Raw genomic sequence first — 18,896 nt, forward strand, 5'->3', positions numbered from 1 at the left:
TACAACATGTGTAATGTTCTGTTTTGTTTTTTTCCTTAAAGTAGTCGTTTTTCATTTTTAGAGCCCCCTACTGCCTATGAGGAAAACTTCACCTGCACTAGATAAGCTTTTCACTTCCTGATCTCTAATACCACCTTGTTTGGTTCAAGCTACATAGGCCATATGAGAGTCACATTCCAGGACCAGAGCATGTAAACAGAAGCCTATAGAACTGGTCAGATCTTTCACATGGTATATCACAGTTGTCAATAAAACGGCAGTGCTCTGTTGGTATAGTACGTTACAAAACTACAGCTCTCAGAGTACTTGCAGTCATTTTTTGAGCCCTGGCTTTGTGTTCTCTGTGCTAGGGTGATTTCTTTAAATGTCTCTGTATCACCAATGAATGAAGGATTTTTCAACCCAACACACCATGAAACAAGACGTTTTTGGTTTGTTTCAATGTTTTGCAGTTAAGAAAAGAAACCAAAATAGTATGACAAATCATAAGTAGGAATTTTAGTCTAATTTGGATTCAACAAATGATCTAAAAAGTGTGAAAGGTTTCTAAGTTTTCTTCTTGCTTTCCGGTTCATTTAGTTACATACAGTGTGAAACCAAACCAAACAATACATCAAAAAATTTACTCTGATTTGGACTCAGAAACAGGTTAACAGATGTAAAAAAAATTCCTAACCGGACTGATACCAATGATTACAAACAGCCCAGTGGTTTGATTGTGATTTGCTATTATTGAAAACTTTAATAAAGCTCTTTACTCTTACCTGATCGGCTATATTTGGATTTGATTCTGATTCACTTGGAAGTTGCACTGAATAAAATATATAAAAATGTAAAATCTGTAATAATAGTCACAGCTGGTCTGCAGATCCATTATGAGCATGTGGTTTACCTACTGAGTTATTCCAGGTTCAGAAAAAAAGGTCAGGGCTTGCATTTCTTTCTGATTACTAACAGTATGCGTTCCATATTGTGTTTCACCAGACCACACACTGGTTTCCGTTTTTATATTTTATATATAATATATATATATATATATATATATATATATATATATATATATATATATATATATATATATATATATATATATATATACACACACTGTCATACATCCTTCAATGTATACCTACAATGCATATTGTAGTGGCTTGATGCTGTGATTAAAGTCTTTTTGATTTATTCCAGTGGAGCAACACACCATATCGTATCTCATTTTCTAAACTCTACAAGTGTCAATTTCTATTGCCAAATGTCAAGCAGCAGTCTGCTGGCCATTTAGTGAATTATGAAGGTTCCACAGTGGCATTATGTTTCACTCCATGTATTATAGTATTATAAACCGTGCACAAGAGAAAAGTCTAGTAAGCAGTCATTATAATCTTTTATCCCCAGCCAAAGAGAAAAGGGGTAGGGGTGAAGAATGAGAATTCAGGAAAGCGGGAAATGAGAGAAAAACCAAGTAACAGATCCTTTGGGATGGAAAGAGCAAACACAATGATGGAAAACATATGTGAAGACAAAAATGTGACAACAAAAATGAGACTGTAACAGTTGAATGAAACAGGAGATGAGAACAAGCACCAGCTTCATTCACTTTCTACTTCTTCCTTTCCTTTGATATGGGATATTTCACAATGAGAGAGAGAGAGAGAGAGAGAGAGAGAGAGAGAGAGAAAGGGAAAGAGAGAGAGAGACAAAGGGAAAGGAAGTAATCATTCTATCAATGATTCAGAGATGCTTCAATTACATTAGTTACTTTACTAATTAAAAAAGCACTTTTTTATCAGTTTATTTGAAAGTGCTGTTGGACACTCAAATCTGATTGGTTGGAAGATTTTCTGACTCTACTATTAGCTTTAGTTCAAATCACAGGTTTATATTAAAGTGCTTATTCTAAAACTCTGTCATTTCTTTAACAAACTACTTACACAAGTTGTGCTCCACATATAGAGATTAAAAATATGCTTAGAAATGCTTGTTATGAATTAGGCCTTTTTTTGACAGAAGTGTGTGTGTGTATGTGTGTGTGTGTGTGTGTGTGTTTAATGTGCCAGGGCCTGGTATAAAAAAATGGCACAAGCTGTCAGAACCAATTTGACTGTTATACTAATCAAATGTACTGAACTTTATGCTTTAGAAATCCTCATATGTTTTTTGAGTTGACTTTAAAAAAATATCACACCCACCACCTATCAATGTCAAAACAGAATCTGCGGTATTTAAAAATAAATCTGAATTTGGAGCCTATGAGCTGACAGCTAGGTTCTAACTGTTTTTAGATAGATGTTTTTAGAAGTAGAGTTGGAAAAACATTAAGAAAAGAGAGAATTTTTATTTCTCCTAATGGATCATATTAAAAAGAAACTAAATCCTGACCACTTCTGGTTTAGGACATAGCTAGTTTTTTAGAGTTTTATTTCTACTTGACTTTGTGGACCTGTGCAGAAGCAGCAGCAAAGCGAGCGACATTGTTCACATACTCGTATGTGCACTTCACATACATTTGAGGGATTCATAGGGACATCAATATTAACACGGGTAGCAACTATTTCCACTAGCCACGCACCCATCATTGGGGCCTATGTGGGTAGACACCTGACCCAGGAAGTTCCTGACCCTGAAAATGGCACTTCTATTGGCCTTAAGCTTCCTAAAATGGTTAGGAGATCTGCGGGCCCTTTTGGTAGCCTGCCTAGACTTTTCTCTCAGAATGGTCAAAGCAAATTCTGCACCCCTGACCTGGCTACATTCCCAAGGTGCCCTTAGTGACCAGCCATGAAAATTCAGAGCAGGAAAGGCACCTAAGGTACCTAAAGGTTCGGGCCCCTAAGACCTATGTCCACCACTCAGGCCAGGGGTAATCCCATCTCCCAGTAGCTGCTCTCTTATGAGGAGCATGCGATGGATTTGTCTTAAGGTATCGGGGCCCACACTACCAGGAGTACAACATCATCCAGTCATATAGCAAGGGACGCAGAGGCTGGTTCTCTCCACATACATTCATTAGGTTTTACAGTTTATACCTGGACTCTCTGTGCACAGCAGCTATCTGTGCCAATTCACAAAACCCTGCGGGGCAGGCATTTCCCCTTGTGTGGCAGCGTTGGTACTGACGTTCCCAAAGCATCAAGCCATGACACAGCTTTGAAGTTCCCTCGAAAGGGATCGTTTCAGGTTACGTATTCAACCCAGTTCCCTGAGAAGGAAACGAGACGCTGTGTCGCCTGCCACACGTTGGGCATGCCTGATATCTTCCTTCAGACAACTAAAATCTGGGGATTAGATGCCCTCCTATGGTCTTGCTGACGTGCGCTCCTATGTCACCAGACCCCCTGTTCAGCCAATGAAACTGACGTGTTCAAACGTGTTTCAGACACAGGTTCCGCTGGGGTGTTTCCATAGCATCAAGCCATGACGCACCATCTGCTTTCCTTCTCAGGGAACCAGGTTATGTATGCAACCTGAGACTTTTCCAATTCAAACTGTAAAATGTTTAGCAATTTCTCACACAGCCTTATAAAATACGCATTCAGCTGTCGTCGTGACCGTTGTCTTGAGCTGTGTCTCAAATTGAAAACTCCGAGCTTACATAGAGCTTACAAACGCACTTGCAAAACAGACCTTTCAGTACATTTGAAGAATATGTGAAAGTTTTTTCAAATGTAAACACTAACCATAATAGGAAAACCAGTTAGTGTTAGTACTCAATAACGGTATGCGATTTGAGATGCAACACAAGTTTGTTTAGTCAACTGTGGAGACAGTATCACATGGTGGTCTACTGCCCTGGCTATTTACATTGGTATTGCACAATGTAGACATGCAGCATTCATTTCTGAAGGTATTTAACAGTGACTTTCCACCGGACCCCCATGGCAGCCATCTTGTGTATGAGAATGCATAGTAAAAAGCATTTATTTATATATTCTAATATATTATATATATATATATATATATATTTATATATATATATATATATATATATATATATATATATATATAAAATTATATCTGCTTATAAAGAATTATATTATATTATATATATATATATATATATATATATATATATATATATATATATATATATATATATATATATATATATATAATATAATTCTTTATAAGCAGATATACAGTTTGTGGGCAGGAAATATGCAAGAAAGCAAACAAACAAACAAATAAATAAATAGGAACACTCACTTGCCCAGCTAGAGGAGTAGGCAACCTGTTGATCTTCTTCACAAGGCTTGGCTTAATCGAACTGAGCAACCTGGGAAAGCAAGCATGAAGAGAGTCAGAGAGAGAGAGAGAGAGAGAGAGAGAGAGAGAGAGAGAGAGAATAAGAAAGTCTCTTGTCATCTTGACAGCTAATGTCAATCTCTGTTCATAAAAGGCAACACAGCACCCAAAGCCTTAAGACATAACACTTCAGCAGCTTTCATGCACACACATAATGACAATGTAATATTTGAGCAGATAATGGGAACGCACTTGTGCAATACGGCCTGAATACATATATGAATAACATGTATGGATGCACCTGTGTGTGCGCATCTGTGTTTACGTGCACCCTTTTTTTTATCATCTGTCTGTCTGCATGTCTGAGTGTGATGAATGAATAATATTTAGGGATGCACCTGTCTAGTGTCCAGACGAGACCAGACGTGAGGAGGCAAAGAACAAGCAAAGTCACATATCTTCCTGTAACCACGAAATTCTACTGTGCACATTTTCCAGAATCAAAAACATGTGTGTGTGTTTGTGTGAGGTGAATGAGTGAGTGAGTGAATTAGAGATAGATAGATAGATAGATAGATAGATAGATAGATAGATAGATAGATAGATAGATAGATAGATAGATAGATAGATAGATAGATAGATAGATAGATAGATAGACTATGTTCATGTTTGTGTAGGAATTGTGTCTTCATTTCTGGAATTCTCTTATTTAGGCCATATCGATTAGATGAGACAACACACACACAGACACACACACAATAATTACAGCAGTAAACCGAACTGCAGCTGTCAGAATCACTCTTCTGAATACTGTCTGATAAATGGCCTCATAATCATGTGTGTGTGTGTGTGTGTGTGTGTGTGTGTGTGCATGCATGGTTTGTGATATGGAACGACGACACAGTAATGACCAGTATGTTTCCTCTGTAGATGGAATGAGGTGTGTTTAATTCTGCTTTAAAGACTGAACTTCACACACACTAACACTAAAAAGTGCAGATCATTATCACAATGTGTTATGAATGATAAAATGCCTTCAGATCTGTAGCACTACAAAATCTCTTCATCTGTTAATTTAAGATGGAATGATGGGTACACAGCAAACCTGTGTGTGTGTGTGTGTGTGTGTGTGTGTGTGTGTGTGTGTGTTGTCTCATCTAATCGATATGGCCTAAATAAGAGAATTCCAGAAATGAAGACAATTCCTACACAAACATGAACATAGTCTCTCTCTCTATCTATCTATCTCTCTATCTATCTATCTCTCTATCTATCTATCTATCTATCTATCTATCTATCTATCTATCTATAATTCACTCACTCACTCATTCACCTCACACAAACACACACACGTTTTTGATTCTGGAAAATGTTTTATGTGAGTGTTATGCTCTCACTGATTTAACAAATTCAACATGTAATTCGTTCATGCACACACACACACACACACACAGTTGCATAGTAATATTTGTGGCAATGGCTGCTAGTTTAAATGGTTTAATTCTCTTCATATTTTAAAATGTCATTTTAAAATAGTTAAGTCCTCTTCAAAGGCTAATTCTGATTAAACTAGGGTTTGGGGCAACACAGTGCAACATGGTGCTAAATACACTTCATGTGGGTTCTTTGGTTTCCCAAAAACATGTGAGTAGACGTAATGTGTGAATTTGTATCTGAATGGACTGGTTTCTGATCCAGGGTGTATTCCTGCCTCGCTCCCAGTGTTCCCGAGACAGACTGTGGATCCACCATGACCTGGCTGGGAAGCTTTATGTACTGTATGTCCTCCGTTTGTGTGGTGACAAAACAGCAAAAATCACTCAATGAGAATCTGACAAGTTGGAGAAATATATGTTAACAGTATCTACAGCAGTGCTCCTCAAAATGTGATCTAGGAATCAGCCAGTGGTCTATCCATTTTTTTTTTTATTATTTTGTTATAAAGTGGCAGAAAAAACCATAACCTACATTAACAAAGTTATTATATACTGTATATAGGGGTCCAAGAACCAAAGTCAGCTCAGACCTGTGTTCAGTCAGTGGAAATTTCAGGAAGAGAAATCTTTAAGGCTTCAAAAAAAATGATCTAAAGAATCCAAATTTTGTTTAGGAATATACCCAACCTGAGGAAATTCAGGGAATTCACCTTTCTTTAAGATGTATAGGAATGTCTAGCTACAAAAAGGTTGTGCTTCCCTCAAAACAGCTCTTTAATCCAGAAGCAGCACTCAGAGGCAATTTCAATTTGTTTCTTGTGCATGAAAAATAAAAAAAATATTAATTCTATTTTTAAATAAAATGTTTAAAAAATTTAGCAAGTACAAATATAGGCAAATATAGGCATATTCAACTGACTTATTTTAAACAAATGATTGTTAAAACACTTAAGCCTAATGGTAGCTTTTTTGTACTAACTGTCTCATTCTGTTGGCAGAAGTGTTTATTTCTAAAAGAATAAAAAATGATCTGCCAAAAGAATAACACAACTTAATCTCATCATGAGAAAAATTAGATACAGTTGCATAGTTTCTGAACTGTATGTCTTTAAGCCTCTACGCAGAAAGTTTCTTGGGATACAAGAGTAGCTAAAGAGCCGAAACACAAAAGTGTTTAATAGAAATTGAAAATATTTTTTTCTATGTAAAATATTTTGTGTTTATTAAATTGATATCATAAGTTGATTTTCTCCAAGTTTTAACTTTATGGTTGCACAGGTTACTCAACCAAACGATTATTTCATCCTCTAATAGTTGCATGTGTATAAAGCAAATTTATGAACACAAACCTCAGTTAGAAAGAAACAAAGAGCAAAAAAAAAAAAACATGAAACAAAACTGAAATGTATAGGCAGTTAATAAATGTTAAAAGTGACCTAAAAATATATAAAATGAATTTATATAAAAGCACATTGGTCACTCCTTTCTGTGGGAAGAGACACCACCCTGATTTTGTTAGAAAGTTCCTCTTTCTATGTGAGTCTCTGTTTCATTCTTTGAAAGGTATTTTGTTTGGTTTAGTTTTTAAACATGCGCTCACACTTTCTTAAATACTCCGAACACATTTTTTGGCATGACGTCGTGCACAAGAAAAGTCTCCAGTTGTTATTTCATAGTTTTTGCCAGCCCTGGAGTACATACAGTATCGCACAGCCTGAGTCCAGCTTAGCTATTTTAGACATGTCAGGTCAGATAAATCAAAAAAATTTATTTTTGAATACCGTTCATTATAAATCCATATTCAACGTACTGCAAAAACTTTGTTCCTTATTCACAGCTGTTCAAACTTAAAAAAGTAAACTTATTTCCAAGGAATTTGATGAGTACCTTCAGAAAAAAGAGTAGAAGTCCTAAGAAAGTCATAGATAATGCCCTGGATTGTGTTAACAGTACTGAGTGAATGGATTCACTTTTAAACAACTAAAAAAGGTAATTTCTTCTGTGCTTGTTTATCATACAGCTAATAAAGTACTATCAACACAGACCCCCCACCCCCCATTTATTTTTTTAATAGCATGTAAATGGTGTTTGATGTATGATGATTAAAACCAAGAAAAGACTGGCCTTTGCACTATGGCTCTTTCACAGTAACTTCTGTCCAAAACATCATGTCTTAAAACATGCACTAAAAATTTCCTTTGTAATTGCATTTACCTTACAAAATGATGAAAACACACAATAATACACATTTGTGGAGATACTACACTCTGCCTTTGTACAGCACTACAAACTACTGGAGCTAGAGAAAATTGTGCTTTCTTCAACACAAAATGAATGATACACTATATTGCCAAAAGTATTCGCTCACCTGCCTTGACTCGCATATGAACTTAAGTGACATCCCATTCCTAATCCATAGGGTTCAATATGACGTCGGTCCACCCTTTGCAGCTATAACAGCTTCAACTCTTCTGGGAAGGCTGTCCACAAGGTTTAGGAGTGTGTTTATGGGAATTTTTGACCATTCTTCCAGAAGCACATTTGTGAGGTCACACACTGATGTTGGACGAGAAGGCCTGGCTCTCAGTCTCCGCTCTAATTCATCCCAAAGGTGTTCTATCGGGTTGAGGTCAGGACTCTGTGCAGGCCAGTCAAGTTCCTCCACACCAGACTCTGTCATCCATGTCTTTATGGACCTTGCTTTGTGCACTGGTGCACAGTCATGTTGGAAGAGGAAGGGGCCAGCGCCAAACTGTTCCCACAAAGTTGGGAGCATGGAATTGTCCAAAATGTCTTGGTATGCTGAAGCATTCAGAGTTCCTTTCACTGGAACTAAGGGGCCAAGCCCAGCTCCTGAAAAACAACCCCACACCATAATCCCCCCTCCACCAAACTTTACACTTGGCACAATGCAGTCAGACAAGTACCGTTCTCCTGGCAACCGCCAAACCCAGACTCGTCCATCAGATTGCCAGATGGAGAAGCGCGATTCGTCACTCCAGAGAACGTGTCTCCACTGCTCTAGAGTCCAGTGGCGGCGTGCTTTACACCACTGCATCCGACGCTTTGCATTGCACTTGGTGATGTATGGTTTGGATGCAGCTGCTCGGCCATGGAAACCCATTCCATGAAGCTCTCTGCGCACTGTTCTTGAGCTAATCTGAAGGCCACATGAAGTTTGGAGGTCTGTAGCGATTGACTGCAGAAAGTTGGCGACCTCTTCACACTATGCGCCTCAGCATCCGCTGACCCCGCTCCGTCAGTTTACGTGGCCTACCACTTCGTGGCTGAGTTGCTGTCGTTCCCAAACACTTCCACGTTCTTATAATACAGCTGACAGTTGACTGTGGACTATTTAGGAGCGAGGAAATTTCACGACTGGATTTGTTGCACAGGTGGCATCCTATCACAGTTCCACGCTGGAATTCACTGAGCTCCTGAGAGCGACCCATTCTTTCACAAATGTTTGTAAAAACAGTCTGCATGCCTAGGTGCTTGATTTTATACACCTGTGGCCATGGAAGTGATTGGAACACCTGATTCTGATTATTTGGATGGGTGAGCGAATACTTTTGGCAATATAGTGTACTTCTGCATCATAAATGTCTATCATAATTTTTTTATAAACATTAAAAAAAAACGTTTATAATAATTCATTTTGATGTTTTCCAGGTCTGATTACACAGAGAAGATAATCTAATGATAGTCCTGTGATTAAAGAAAAGTTTCGATTACGTTCTCAAACGGCATGAACTGGGCTTTTTGCAAAAAAAAAAAAAAGGGTCGTGTGAACAGGAACAAGCTTTCGCTATAAAGGAGTATAGAAGAGTCTGGAGTATGAGAGGACAAAGGAATGGAAATGTCCATTCTTGAAAGTCAGATGAAGATAATGAGGATATGTTCTGTGTGCATTAGAATGAGGTATAACTTCGCAACTCACTAAGTATGAGGGGTGAGTAGGCTGATAATGTATTATTTAATGTGAGCAAATCACATTACATTACATACATGCTTAAACAACATTTTATGTTTCATTAGATACACATTCTCAATCTTTTGTATTTTTGCTTATCCTTTATCCTATACATGGTCTAAGGGAACCTGGAGTCTAGCCCAGGGACTCGAGGCACAACATGGGGGACAACCTGGATGGAGTGCCAACCCATCACAGTGCACAATCACACACAAACACCCATTCACACATGACAGACAATTCAGAGATGCCAATCAGCCTTCAAGGAATGCCTTTTGGACTCTAGGAGGAAACCAAAGTATCCGAAGGAAACTCCTGAAGCATGAGAAGAAGATTCATACTGCATGCACAAAGGGTGGAGTTGGGTATCAAATCCCCATACTCAAAAATGTTGCCAGCATGCCACCCTCTTACTATTTAGAATTAAAAAAAAAAAAAAATTCTGCCAGAGCTTTTCTTACTGATTTAATGACCACAAGCAAATATGCATTCCTAAGATCACACAATCTCAACTTAAGACCAAATCATTTTTTACAATGTGTATTCTTTTTGTTTGTGTCAGCAGTGTCATACAGTGTACCTGGTTTTACACAATCAAAATTAGCACACTGTAATCTACTAATTTGAAAGACTACTCTGATGTATAGACAGGTAAAAGTTTCCTAAATGCGTTTCATTTTATGTTTAAAGAATTGGTTCTGCTCGTATACACTGCTGCCATTTTTCTGCCTAAACGTGCAGAAAAGTGTCCTATTGCTTCTTGGAGACTGTGTGTATATATATAAAGTACACACATACCATACAGTGCATGCAGGTTTAGACACACAGGTGCTCTCTGCTAAAAATATGTAGACAGTTATTGTTAGTGATGTCACACTAAGCATCAGTAAATTATACAGGACAAGAAAATGAAATACAGATGGGGAGAATTCACTGCCAGGAATTTTCCCTCTCACCCAATCCGTCTCTCTCATCACCTTCTTGTTATGGTTAAAATAAGCCACTTCAGTGACTGCTACCGATGCTAATGTTTAACTTTCAAGCATTTGCGTTCTCATGTTTGACGCATTGTTAATGAATCCTTTCTTGAGCATTCATTACAGTTTAACTTCATAAAACACATTCAAGTTGTGCCAAATCCTCTTACTCACATGTTTAACAGTTGTTCAGTGGACAGTCCTGTAGTTGATAGATAGTGTGCAAACAAGAGTGTGCTTGTGAACAGAAGTGTACTCACTCGCACAACAGGATTCCGTTGTCCAGGCTGCCTCTGAAGTCCTCCCCGAAACTTCTGCCAGTGACTGCCTAACACACAAACACACAAGAATACACATCAGGGAGTTCCTTAAATGACCTAAATGTATCTACATATTCCCATGCAGAAACTATATTTCCAATGTATTTTTTTTTATTTATTTAATGCACATGCTCTGAATTGGGCCCCTACTACTCGCTAATTTCTATGGCTACATTATAGCTGAACTCTATTCCAATGCCTGATGGGATTCACAAGTTAACTACACATGAAGTTACAATTCAACACAATCTCTTGAAAATAAGGATGAACAAACAAACAATTGTACTGTTCTTGTCAATACACCACTAAATACACCACTGAACATTCATGGATAGGGTAGGTTTAGGATTCCAGTAATTGAGATGAGATTAAGAGGTGCAAGTTGGAGAGATGCCCTGGCCTGCACTGAAAAAAAAACATGCACACAAACTGATAGTATCTTTTCTTCTCAAGAAAGAGCTGTTCATGCAATTTCCTTAGAAATGTAGATATGCATGAATCTGGAAATGGCTGAAAAGTATGTCTAAAGACCTGACTGTTCACCAGTCCACAAAAAGATCAACATAACAGTGAATAGTGTACCCCATCATCAGGAGATTGCAAGTCCCGACAATGCCACAGGAATCTGTGGTCAGGTGCCAAGGAAGCAAAATTGGCCGTGCTCTGTGGGTGGGAGGGATGTTATACTCTTTCACTCTCTCTCCTGTCAATCACAGTAACACTGGCCAATTGTGGCTAACTGTGAGCTCATGCATGCAGAAGAGCACAGAGGTCTAGATCTTGTTAAAATCTTTGTTTTAATGAGCAGAACAAATGGTAGAAATGCAAGTTGCACCAAATCTAATCCTCACTGTGTAGCAAGGCGTCAATGATTGGAGCCTCAGGGTCTGGACATTTTACAATCAATCAAGTGAGCCAATTCAAAGTTCATTGCCTCAAAGGACAAAGTAAATATCATGTCAAATTACACTATCAATAGTGTTATTAGTGTTGTAAACATACCAGTTGGTACAGGATTGAGACACAGTCTTTTTGAAGCACATCGTGAGGCTATGTTACAGTAGAGTTTGTGATAAACAGGTAAGTGATCAAAACGCACTTAAATACGCATCTTATCCACTGACTAGTTTACAGAGGAGAAATCTGATTGGTATATGACATAGTAGCTGTCATTTATCTTGGCTTGTTTTCATCTTTATTATGTAGTAGCATGACTTAATGCGCTCTCATCATCTACTGCCTCCAAGTGGACAATAAAATACATGACTTAACTCATGGTGAACAATGAATACAGGTGACATATAGCAGGAATGCTAAACACTCTCCAATTCCCCAACTCTCTTTTCAACTGTTCCCAACCTGACAGTTTTGCAAAGGCTGAAATCTGGCAACCCAAATTTGGAACCTCAAACATAGTTGGACAGTGTCTCACTCTACAAACCAGATACTCTCCAAATTTGCGTCAGACATAATAATAGAAACAAAACATCCAAGCAACTGTACAGTACAGTAAATGGGTAAGGATTTGGTCGTTTGAATTGTGGGTTGGTACTTCTGTGTGTGTGTGTGTGTGTGTGTGTACCAGAATTGTGCTATTCAACTCTGGAAATATTTATACACTGGCATAACAACAAAGAAATTTTAAATGCAGAGCCAAGAACTAAAAAGAGAAATAAGATATGACTTCTCCCGCACTGGTTTCACACAGATACTTCAGAGATTAGGGAGTGTCACCACTATCTCTGTCAACACAAAGCTGACAAGCTTGATCTAAGCTGGAATACTCTTGAGTAAATCTCTGTCGTATGACACCATAGGGGCTAATAACAAAGGGCTTTTCCTTTCAGATAAAGTCTCTTGTCAGCACAACTGGTGGTGAGAGGGTTATACAGGATTTCACAATGGAGTTAGTGTGACAATTAAATGGGTCATTAAAGCACAAGTGGGCTTACACTGGGGGACAAGCCAGCCGTTCAGCTGCTAATGTAACAGTCAGTGTTTTTCTTTCTCTGAAGTTCATGTTTAAAAAGTGAACATAGGCATTCTGGCAGTCCTGGGGTTTGTACTTACAACCTCCCTTGGATGAGCACAAAGTCTCAAAACGTTGAGCTACTATTGACCCTAAAGATTTCTGTAAATATATCCATTTACCTTTTTCCATGGAAAGCCATGAAGATCTTAATCTTGGAAAACGTGAATGCTCTCCAAATCTTAGAATCAATGAGCGTCTCACAGATCGTTACATAAGATGCTCTCACATACACATGTGCATATGCACACATGCCCACACACACACACACGAAATTCATCTGCAAGTCCCTAGAGAGCACAGTAAGTGGGAAAACGATTTAAAACTGTTTAGTTCAGCACTGAATGATGAGATTAATAACACACAGCTCGTCATCCTGAAACAATCACAGGCCCGGACACACAGCAGTGTGTATTTGTGCTGTTTTTCATTCTCTTGGCTGTTGTTCCTAAGCATCTGGAAGTCGCACAAAAGAAACAGACTGCTGCATGTTCGCAAAAACCTAGACAACCTCAGCTGGGTTCCCAGAGGAACCAGAGGCCTCCTGCTCAGCATTAGTGGGTGAAAAATAGAAAGTGTGTATAAGGGGGTGATGCAAAATTACTAGCATGCTGTTTAACTACAGCAAAGGCAAATACTGTATGATTATATAACCACTATTTTTTAAGCTGAATTTGATGATTATAGATGACTGTGATCAAGTTACACAGTTTCTCATTTCAGAAATTTCACACTCTTATGAATGAATGAAGAGCTTTTTCATTAGCTGTGTTAGTTTTAGATATTTAATTGTATATCATGGATATGCTGAAGGTTTCTGTAAGAAGACGGTTTTAGAAGAGGTGTGTCAGAGCTTTGTAGCAGTCAGTAGGTTTTCTGCCATGAGAAAGTTATGTTCTGTCATATTTACTTCACAGACACAATTTTGAGATAAAAATGAACATAAAATCAAACAAACTCCACAATATTTGGAAGAGCTTGCAATTTTTCTAAATTGCCAGTGATTTTCCGCAGATTAGACGTGTTATGTGACATCATCAGCCAAAGCCCTCTTCAATTCATGAGCGTTGTATATGACTACAACCATCACAGAAAGTAATAACATGGACATACAACAACACTAAATGTAACTATAAATGGTTAAAAAACATCATGTGTTAAAGAAATAAAACTTTCATGTTGTTGGTTGGTTGGTTGGTTGGATGGATGGATGGATGGATGGATAAACATTCTTACAACTAAAATATTATAGCCATGAAAATCCAAACCAAATCACCTAAAAACCATAATACTGGTTTACACAAAGTAATGAACAATTTTTCAGGAAACAATCAGAATCGAGCAGAAACGAGATCGACTATAGGACAAACACAAATATAACTCTGATCTATAAATTCTCTTCTTAAGATTATCAAAATTATTTAAACTTTACTTAAGCAAGTAATGTCTGAGTGAGAGACATGGCCAAGAAGGCTGCATACAAAGTTTCAACAAGCAAACAGACAACAATAAATAGACACAATAAAGTTAGCAACATAACGCTATTGGAGAAACAGCAATTATGTACTACAGCATTTATCCGATCCGAGTGAATCCAGTTCAATTAGCCTGAGGTCCTTTTGTAGTGTTTCATGATGAAGGTGCAGCATACGTCTATCTGAAATCTGAATCTGAACTAAAATCTGAATAAATACTCAAGACGGTTTAGATCCAGAGATCAGATGTGATGATATGCTGAGAGACCGAGAAAGACTGTGTGTGTGTGTGTGTGTGTGTGTGTGTGTGTGTGTGTGTGTGTGTGTGTGTGTGTGTGTGTGTGAGAGAGAGAGAGAGAGAGAGAGAGAGATTGGAGGCTGTAGTTACATGAGCTCAGGTGTAAAAACAGCCGAGTCATACCGTCTCCATCACACACTAACTCACGCACATGCTCACACACACACACAAACACACACTCTCTAATCCTGCAGTGCTATATACTGCATTTGTGTCTCCTGTGGCTAAATATCTGAGAATACAATAGAATAGAATAAAATTCAATTCCAAAAAGAAATTTAATTATCTGTACAACCAAATAGAAAAAAATATATATAGAGAACAAATAAAATATATAAATATGAATTGGTATCTATTGTGAATAAAGGGCAATTTGTGCAATATATTCTGTACAAAAATCCAGTGCTGTGTAGAAAAAGTCCATAAAAATCCAAGCTCTAGTGCTATTTATTGTCCTGGCTGAGGGTCATAATGGCCTGCAGGAAGAAGCTCCCCCTCATTCTGTCTGTGTTGGTCTTCAGTGAGTGAAACCCCTGCTGAAAAAGTCTGTTGTTTATATGGCTTGGTCCAGCACCTTACTATTTTGAAGTCATTCACACTATGAAATAACACATCTGGAATTACACCGATCAGCCATAACATTATGCGCACTGACTGGTGAAGTGTATAAGACTGACAGGGGCCAAATTGTGATGGCTAGACGACTGGATCAGAGCATCTCTAAAACTGCAGCTCTTGTGGGGTGTTTCCAGTCTGCAGTGGTCAGTATCTAACAAAAGTGGTCCAAGGAAGGAACAGTGGTGAACCGGCGACAGGGTCATGGGTTGCCAAGGCTCACTGATGCACGTGCGGAGCAAAGGCTGATACGTGTGATCCGATCCAACAGACGAGCTACTGTTGCTCCAACAGTAAAAAAAGTTAATGTTGGTTCTGATAGAAAGGTGTCAGAATACACAAAGCATGAAGGGTCAGGGCTGTTTTGACAGAACAATGGGGAGCAACACAATATTAGGCAGGTGGTCAAAATGTTGTGCCTGGTCGGTATATAAGCAAGACCAGTGACCAAGAAGAGTGTTAAACATATCAAAACTGTTTTACAGTTGACATTTTTAACACTTTCTTTCTTGTTGTTTTCTATGCGCTTGACATCTTCTCAAGTTGAGGAATCTTCTCATGAAGAGCTTCACCCAGAAGGCTTTACTTAAACTCCTTTCTCATAGCTTCTAAACTAAAAATACTAGTTTTCATTTGATTTTGAAAAGAACCTATGTGTTTAACGAGTGTCTCACTCACTCATTTTCAGCAATCGTTTTTTCCTGGCAGTGGAGGCAGAGCCTATCCAGTAATGCTGGTTTTGAGGCAGTAATAAGAAAGGTGATTAATTTTTAATACCATATCATCATAAAGTGGCATATTCATGACAGGAGCAGGTTATAAATAATAAAAGAGTACATGGGTAGATAAACAGACACACAAAATTAAACAAGCAAACAAACAAATTAATAACTGAATAGGAGATATTTTTAAAAAGTAAAACCATTTAAAAGTGCAAAATATTACCATATATATGGGTGATTTAAAATTAATTTTGGATTTTAGAATTAATAAAAAAAAATTCTAAAACATGAAATGATTACAAAAATTTATTCTGCTCTAAAAGTAAATATAAGTTTACATTATCATTACTTACATTTGACTAAGACAAAAAAAATCCACTATAAGCCTTAATTAGTATTTGTTTCATTTTTTGTGAAATATGATTTTGTGTGTTCTGTTCCATTTACTCCATATTACCCTGAACAATCAAAAAACAAAATGAAGCTACATCTGCAAACACAAAAACCAGTAATGTCCGAGTAGGCAAGAAAATCTCTTCTTCTAATCTTGAGTATTTTAAAACGGAGTCGAAATGAGTGACAGATACACCCACAGTGGGCAACGACAGGGAGTATCTACAGCTATATTTGTCTAAAATCAGTGGGCAAAGCAGCATAACTGAACTGTCCAAGAAAGTGGACACTTATCTCAAATCTTAAAATTCTTCTCTTAATGAAGTACTGTCAACATCTGAATAAAGTAAGTAGCTATTAGTAAAGTAGGACACAGGCCAAAAGGCCCACCCTCGCATTCCAGCAACTCAGAAAAAATCCTAAAACATTCACAGTAGCTTATGGCTCATGTGCTACATCTCTGTTCAGCCAAACAACTCAGGTCACCCCAGGTTGCTCTTTCAGACGCTGGAATTTGTCGCCTTTGTTGTCCGAGCTGGAACACAGCCCCCGTGCATGTCTGATGCGATTGCTGTTGCCACAAACAATTGAAAGATGTTTCCTTTTTTCTGCACAAGCTTGCCAGGAGGATATTTTAATGACATAACAGAGGCCATTCTCATGCCTCCGTGTCCGAGTTTACCGCTTCCTCATCTTTGTTATGTTATTTGAGTAGGGCTCCGATTGAGCACATTAGCAGGAACACTACAAAGCAGACGAGAGCACAGCGGATGTTTTCTTGTGAGAGAGCAGCCGTATTGTTAGTCTGTGAAGGACCTGAAAGCTAGGTCTGATACAGTTTTCAAACAATCTTGGAATGTGCAAAACAGATCCAGTTTTATAAAAATGCAATTAATCTTAGATGTTATATATGCCAGGTCCTGGCCAGAAGGAAAAGGAAGTCTGGTTTAGTTTGGGCTCCGGTTGTTTTGGCGTTACTCTGATAAATTAAGGCTGAATGAATCAGCACTGGCCAATGTGGGTAAAAGAAAACTGTACATATATTACGTGTTGTAATAATGTAACGTACACTCATTTGCCACTTTATTAGAAACACCAGTACATCTGCAGTCCTTCATGCAGCCAATCATGTGACAGCAGCATAATGCAAAAAATCATGCAAATTTAGTTCAACAGTATTAGTTTATGTTTACATCAAATATCAGAATGGGTGAAAAAATGTAATCTCAGTGACTTTGTTTAGGGCATGGCTGTTTGTGCTGGACAGATGGGTTGGTTTAAGTGTTTCAGTAACGGTCAATCTGCTGGGATTTTTATGCATAACAGGCTCTAAAGTTTATATATAATATTCCAAAAAAACAGTGTCAGAGTCTTAGTTTGCAGCTAGGAACTCTGTAAACTCTGATGAGAGATAAGCACTAAATAAGCACTCTTTACATCCACTGTGACCAGTAAAGCATTTCATAATACATCAAACCTTAAGGTGGATAGTCTACAGCAGCAGGAGCCTACATCAGGTTCCACTCGATCCTGTCAGATAAGAACAGGAACCTGAGGCTACAGTGGGCACAGACTCACCCAGTAATACTGTTCGATCTGTATATTCTCTACATAAATGCACATACATAGTTGTTACCCTTTTTTTTTTTGTTCAAGCAATTGCCTTGTACGATGTCCTAACTGACCAAATAATGAGATTATGATTTAGGTATAACACACCAAACATTAGCATGAACACAGCACTAGCAAGAAACAGAGACCATGTTGAACATGCCTTGGGGACGGTGTATTCTACAGCGATAGTGTCAGAGTCCAGCAGTGGTAGTATGGATGATTAAGAGGCTTGCGTGTCAGAGAGCAGATTGCTGCTCTTACTGAAAATGAGCTTAGAAGCTTGGGCCTTGGCCAATGAAAACAGCTCCTGCCCACTGCTAATCTCCAAAGCCTTACCTCTGAGCACAACAAATGTCTAAAACCAAAAACGCTGTACTGCAGGATTCTGAGACAAGGCTGTACAAGATTAAATAAGGAAAGTGCGTTATACACAAAAAGGTTGCTGAGTTCAGAAGTGCACAGCAGTTTCTGCTGGCCACAAGAGGATCTCAACTACTTCTACACAACGATTAACTATGATTACCTTTTTCATATGGCCTTATAACCATGCTTACTGGTTCTTTATAAGGCCAGCTAAATATGAGTGAAGAGAGGTAGCACATCCATCAGTGTGCTAAGAGTCTGGATCTATATCCATGGAGCACATTCGGCCATTAGCTAAGAGTCAGAACAGAACCATCATCACCAGTATAGCCCATTATGCACTACATTCTAACACAGCACTGTTGGATTCTTGGCAATTTGCTGTGATACGAGGAATACAACACTTGAATTATTAATTTCTAACATAATCCAACTATGT

The 18,896-nt window shown here is 38.1% G+C and overlaps 1 protein-coding gene across 6 annotated transcripts in view; it reads right to left on the reverse strand.

The window, feature by feature from the left end:
* Positions 1–18,896, reverse strand: part of limch1b (LIM and calponin homology domains 1b) — a 98,475-nt gene that overhangs the window by 47,501 nt on the left and 32,078 nt on the right. For all 6 annotated transcript variants that reach the window (XM_058398072.1, XM_058398074.1, XM_058398077.1 and 3 more), the window contains exons 2-3: positions 10,889–10,956; positions 4,204–4,273 (exon numbers count right to left, since the gene is read on the reverse strand). In XM_058398072.1, the coding sequence (XP_058254055.1) occupies positions 4,204–4,273; positions 10,889–10,956 (138 nt within the window). The remainder of the gene's footprint in view (positions 1–4,203; positions 4,274–10,888; positions 10,957–18,896) is intronic.

Source organism: Hemibagrus wyckioides, linkage group LG08 (genome assembly GCF_019097595.1).
Source record: "Hemibagrus wyckioides isolate EC202008001 linkage group LG08, SWU_Hwy_1.0, whole genome shotgun sequence".
Taxonomy (NCBI): domain Eukaryota; kingdom Metazoa; phylum Chordata; class Actinopteri; order Siluriformes; family Bagridae; genus Hemibagrus; species Hemibagrus wyckioides.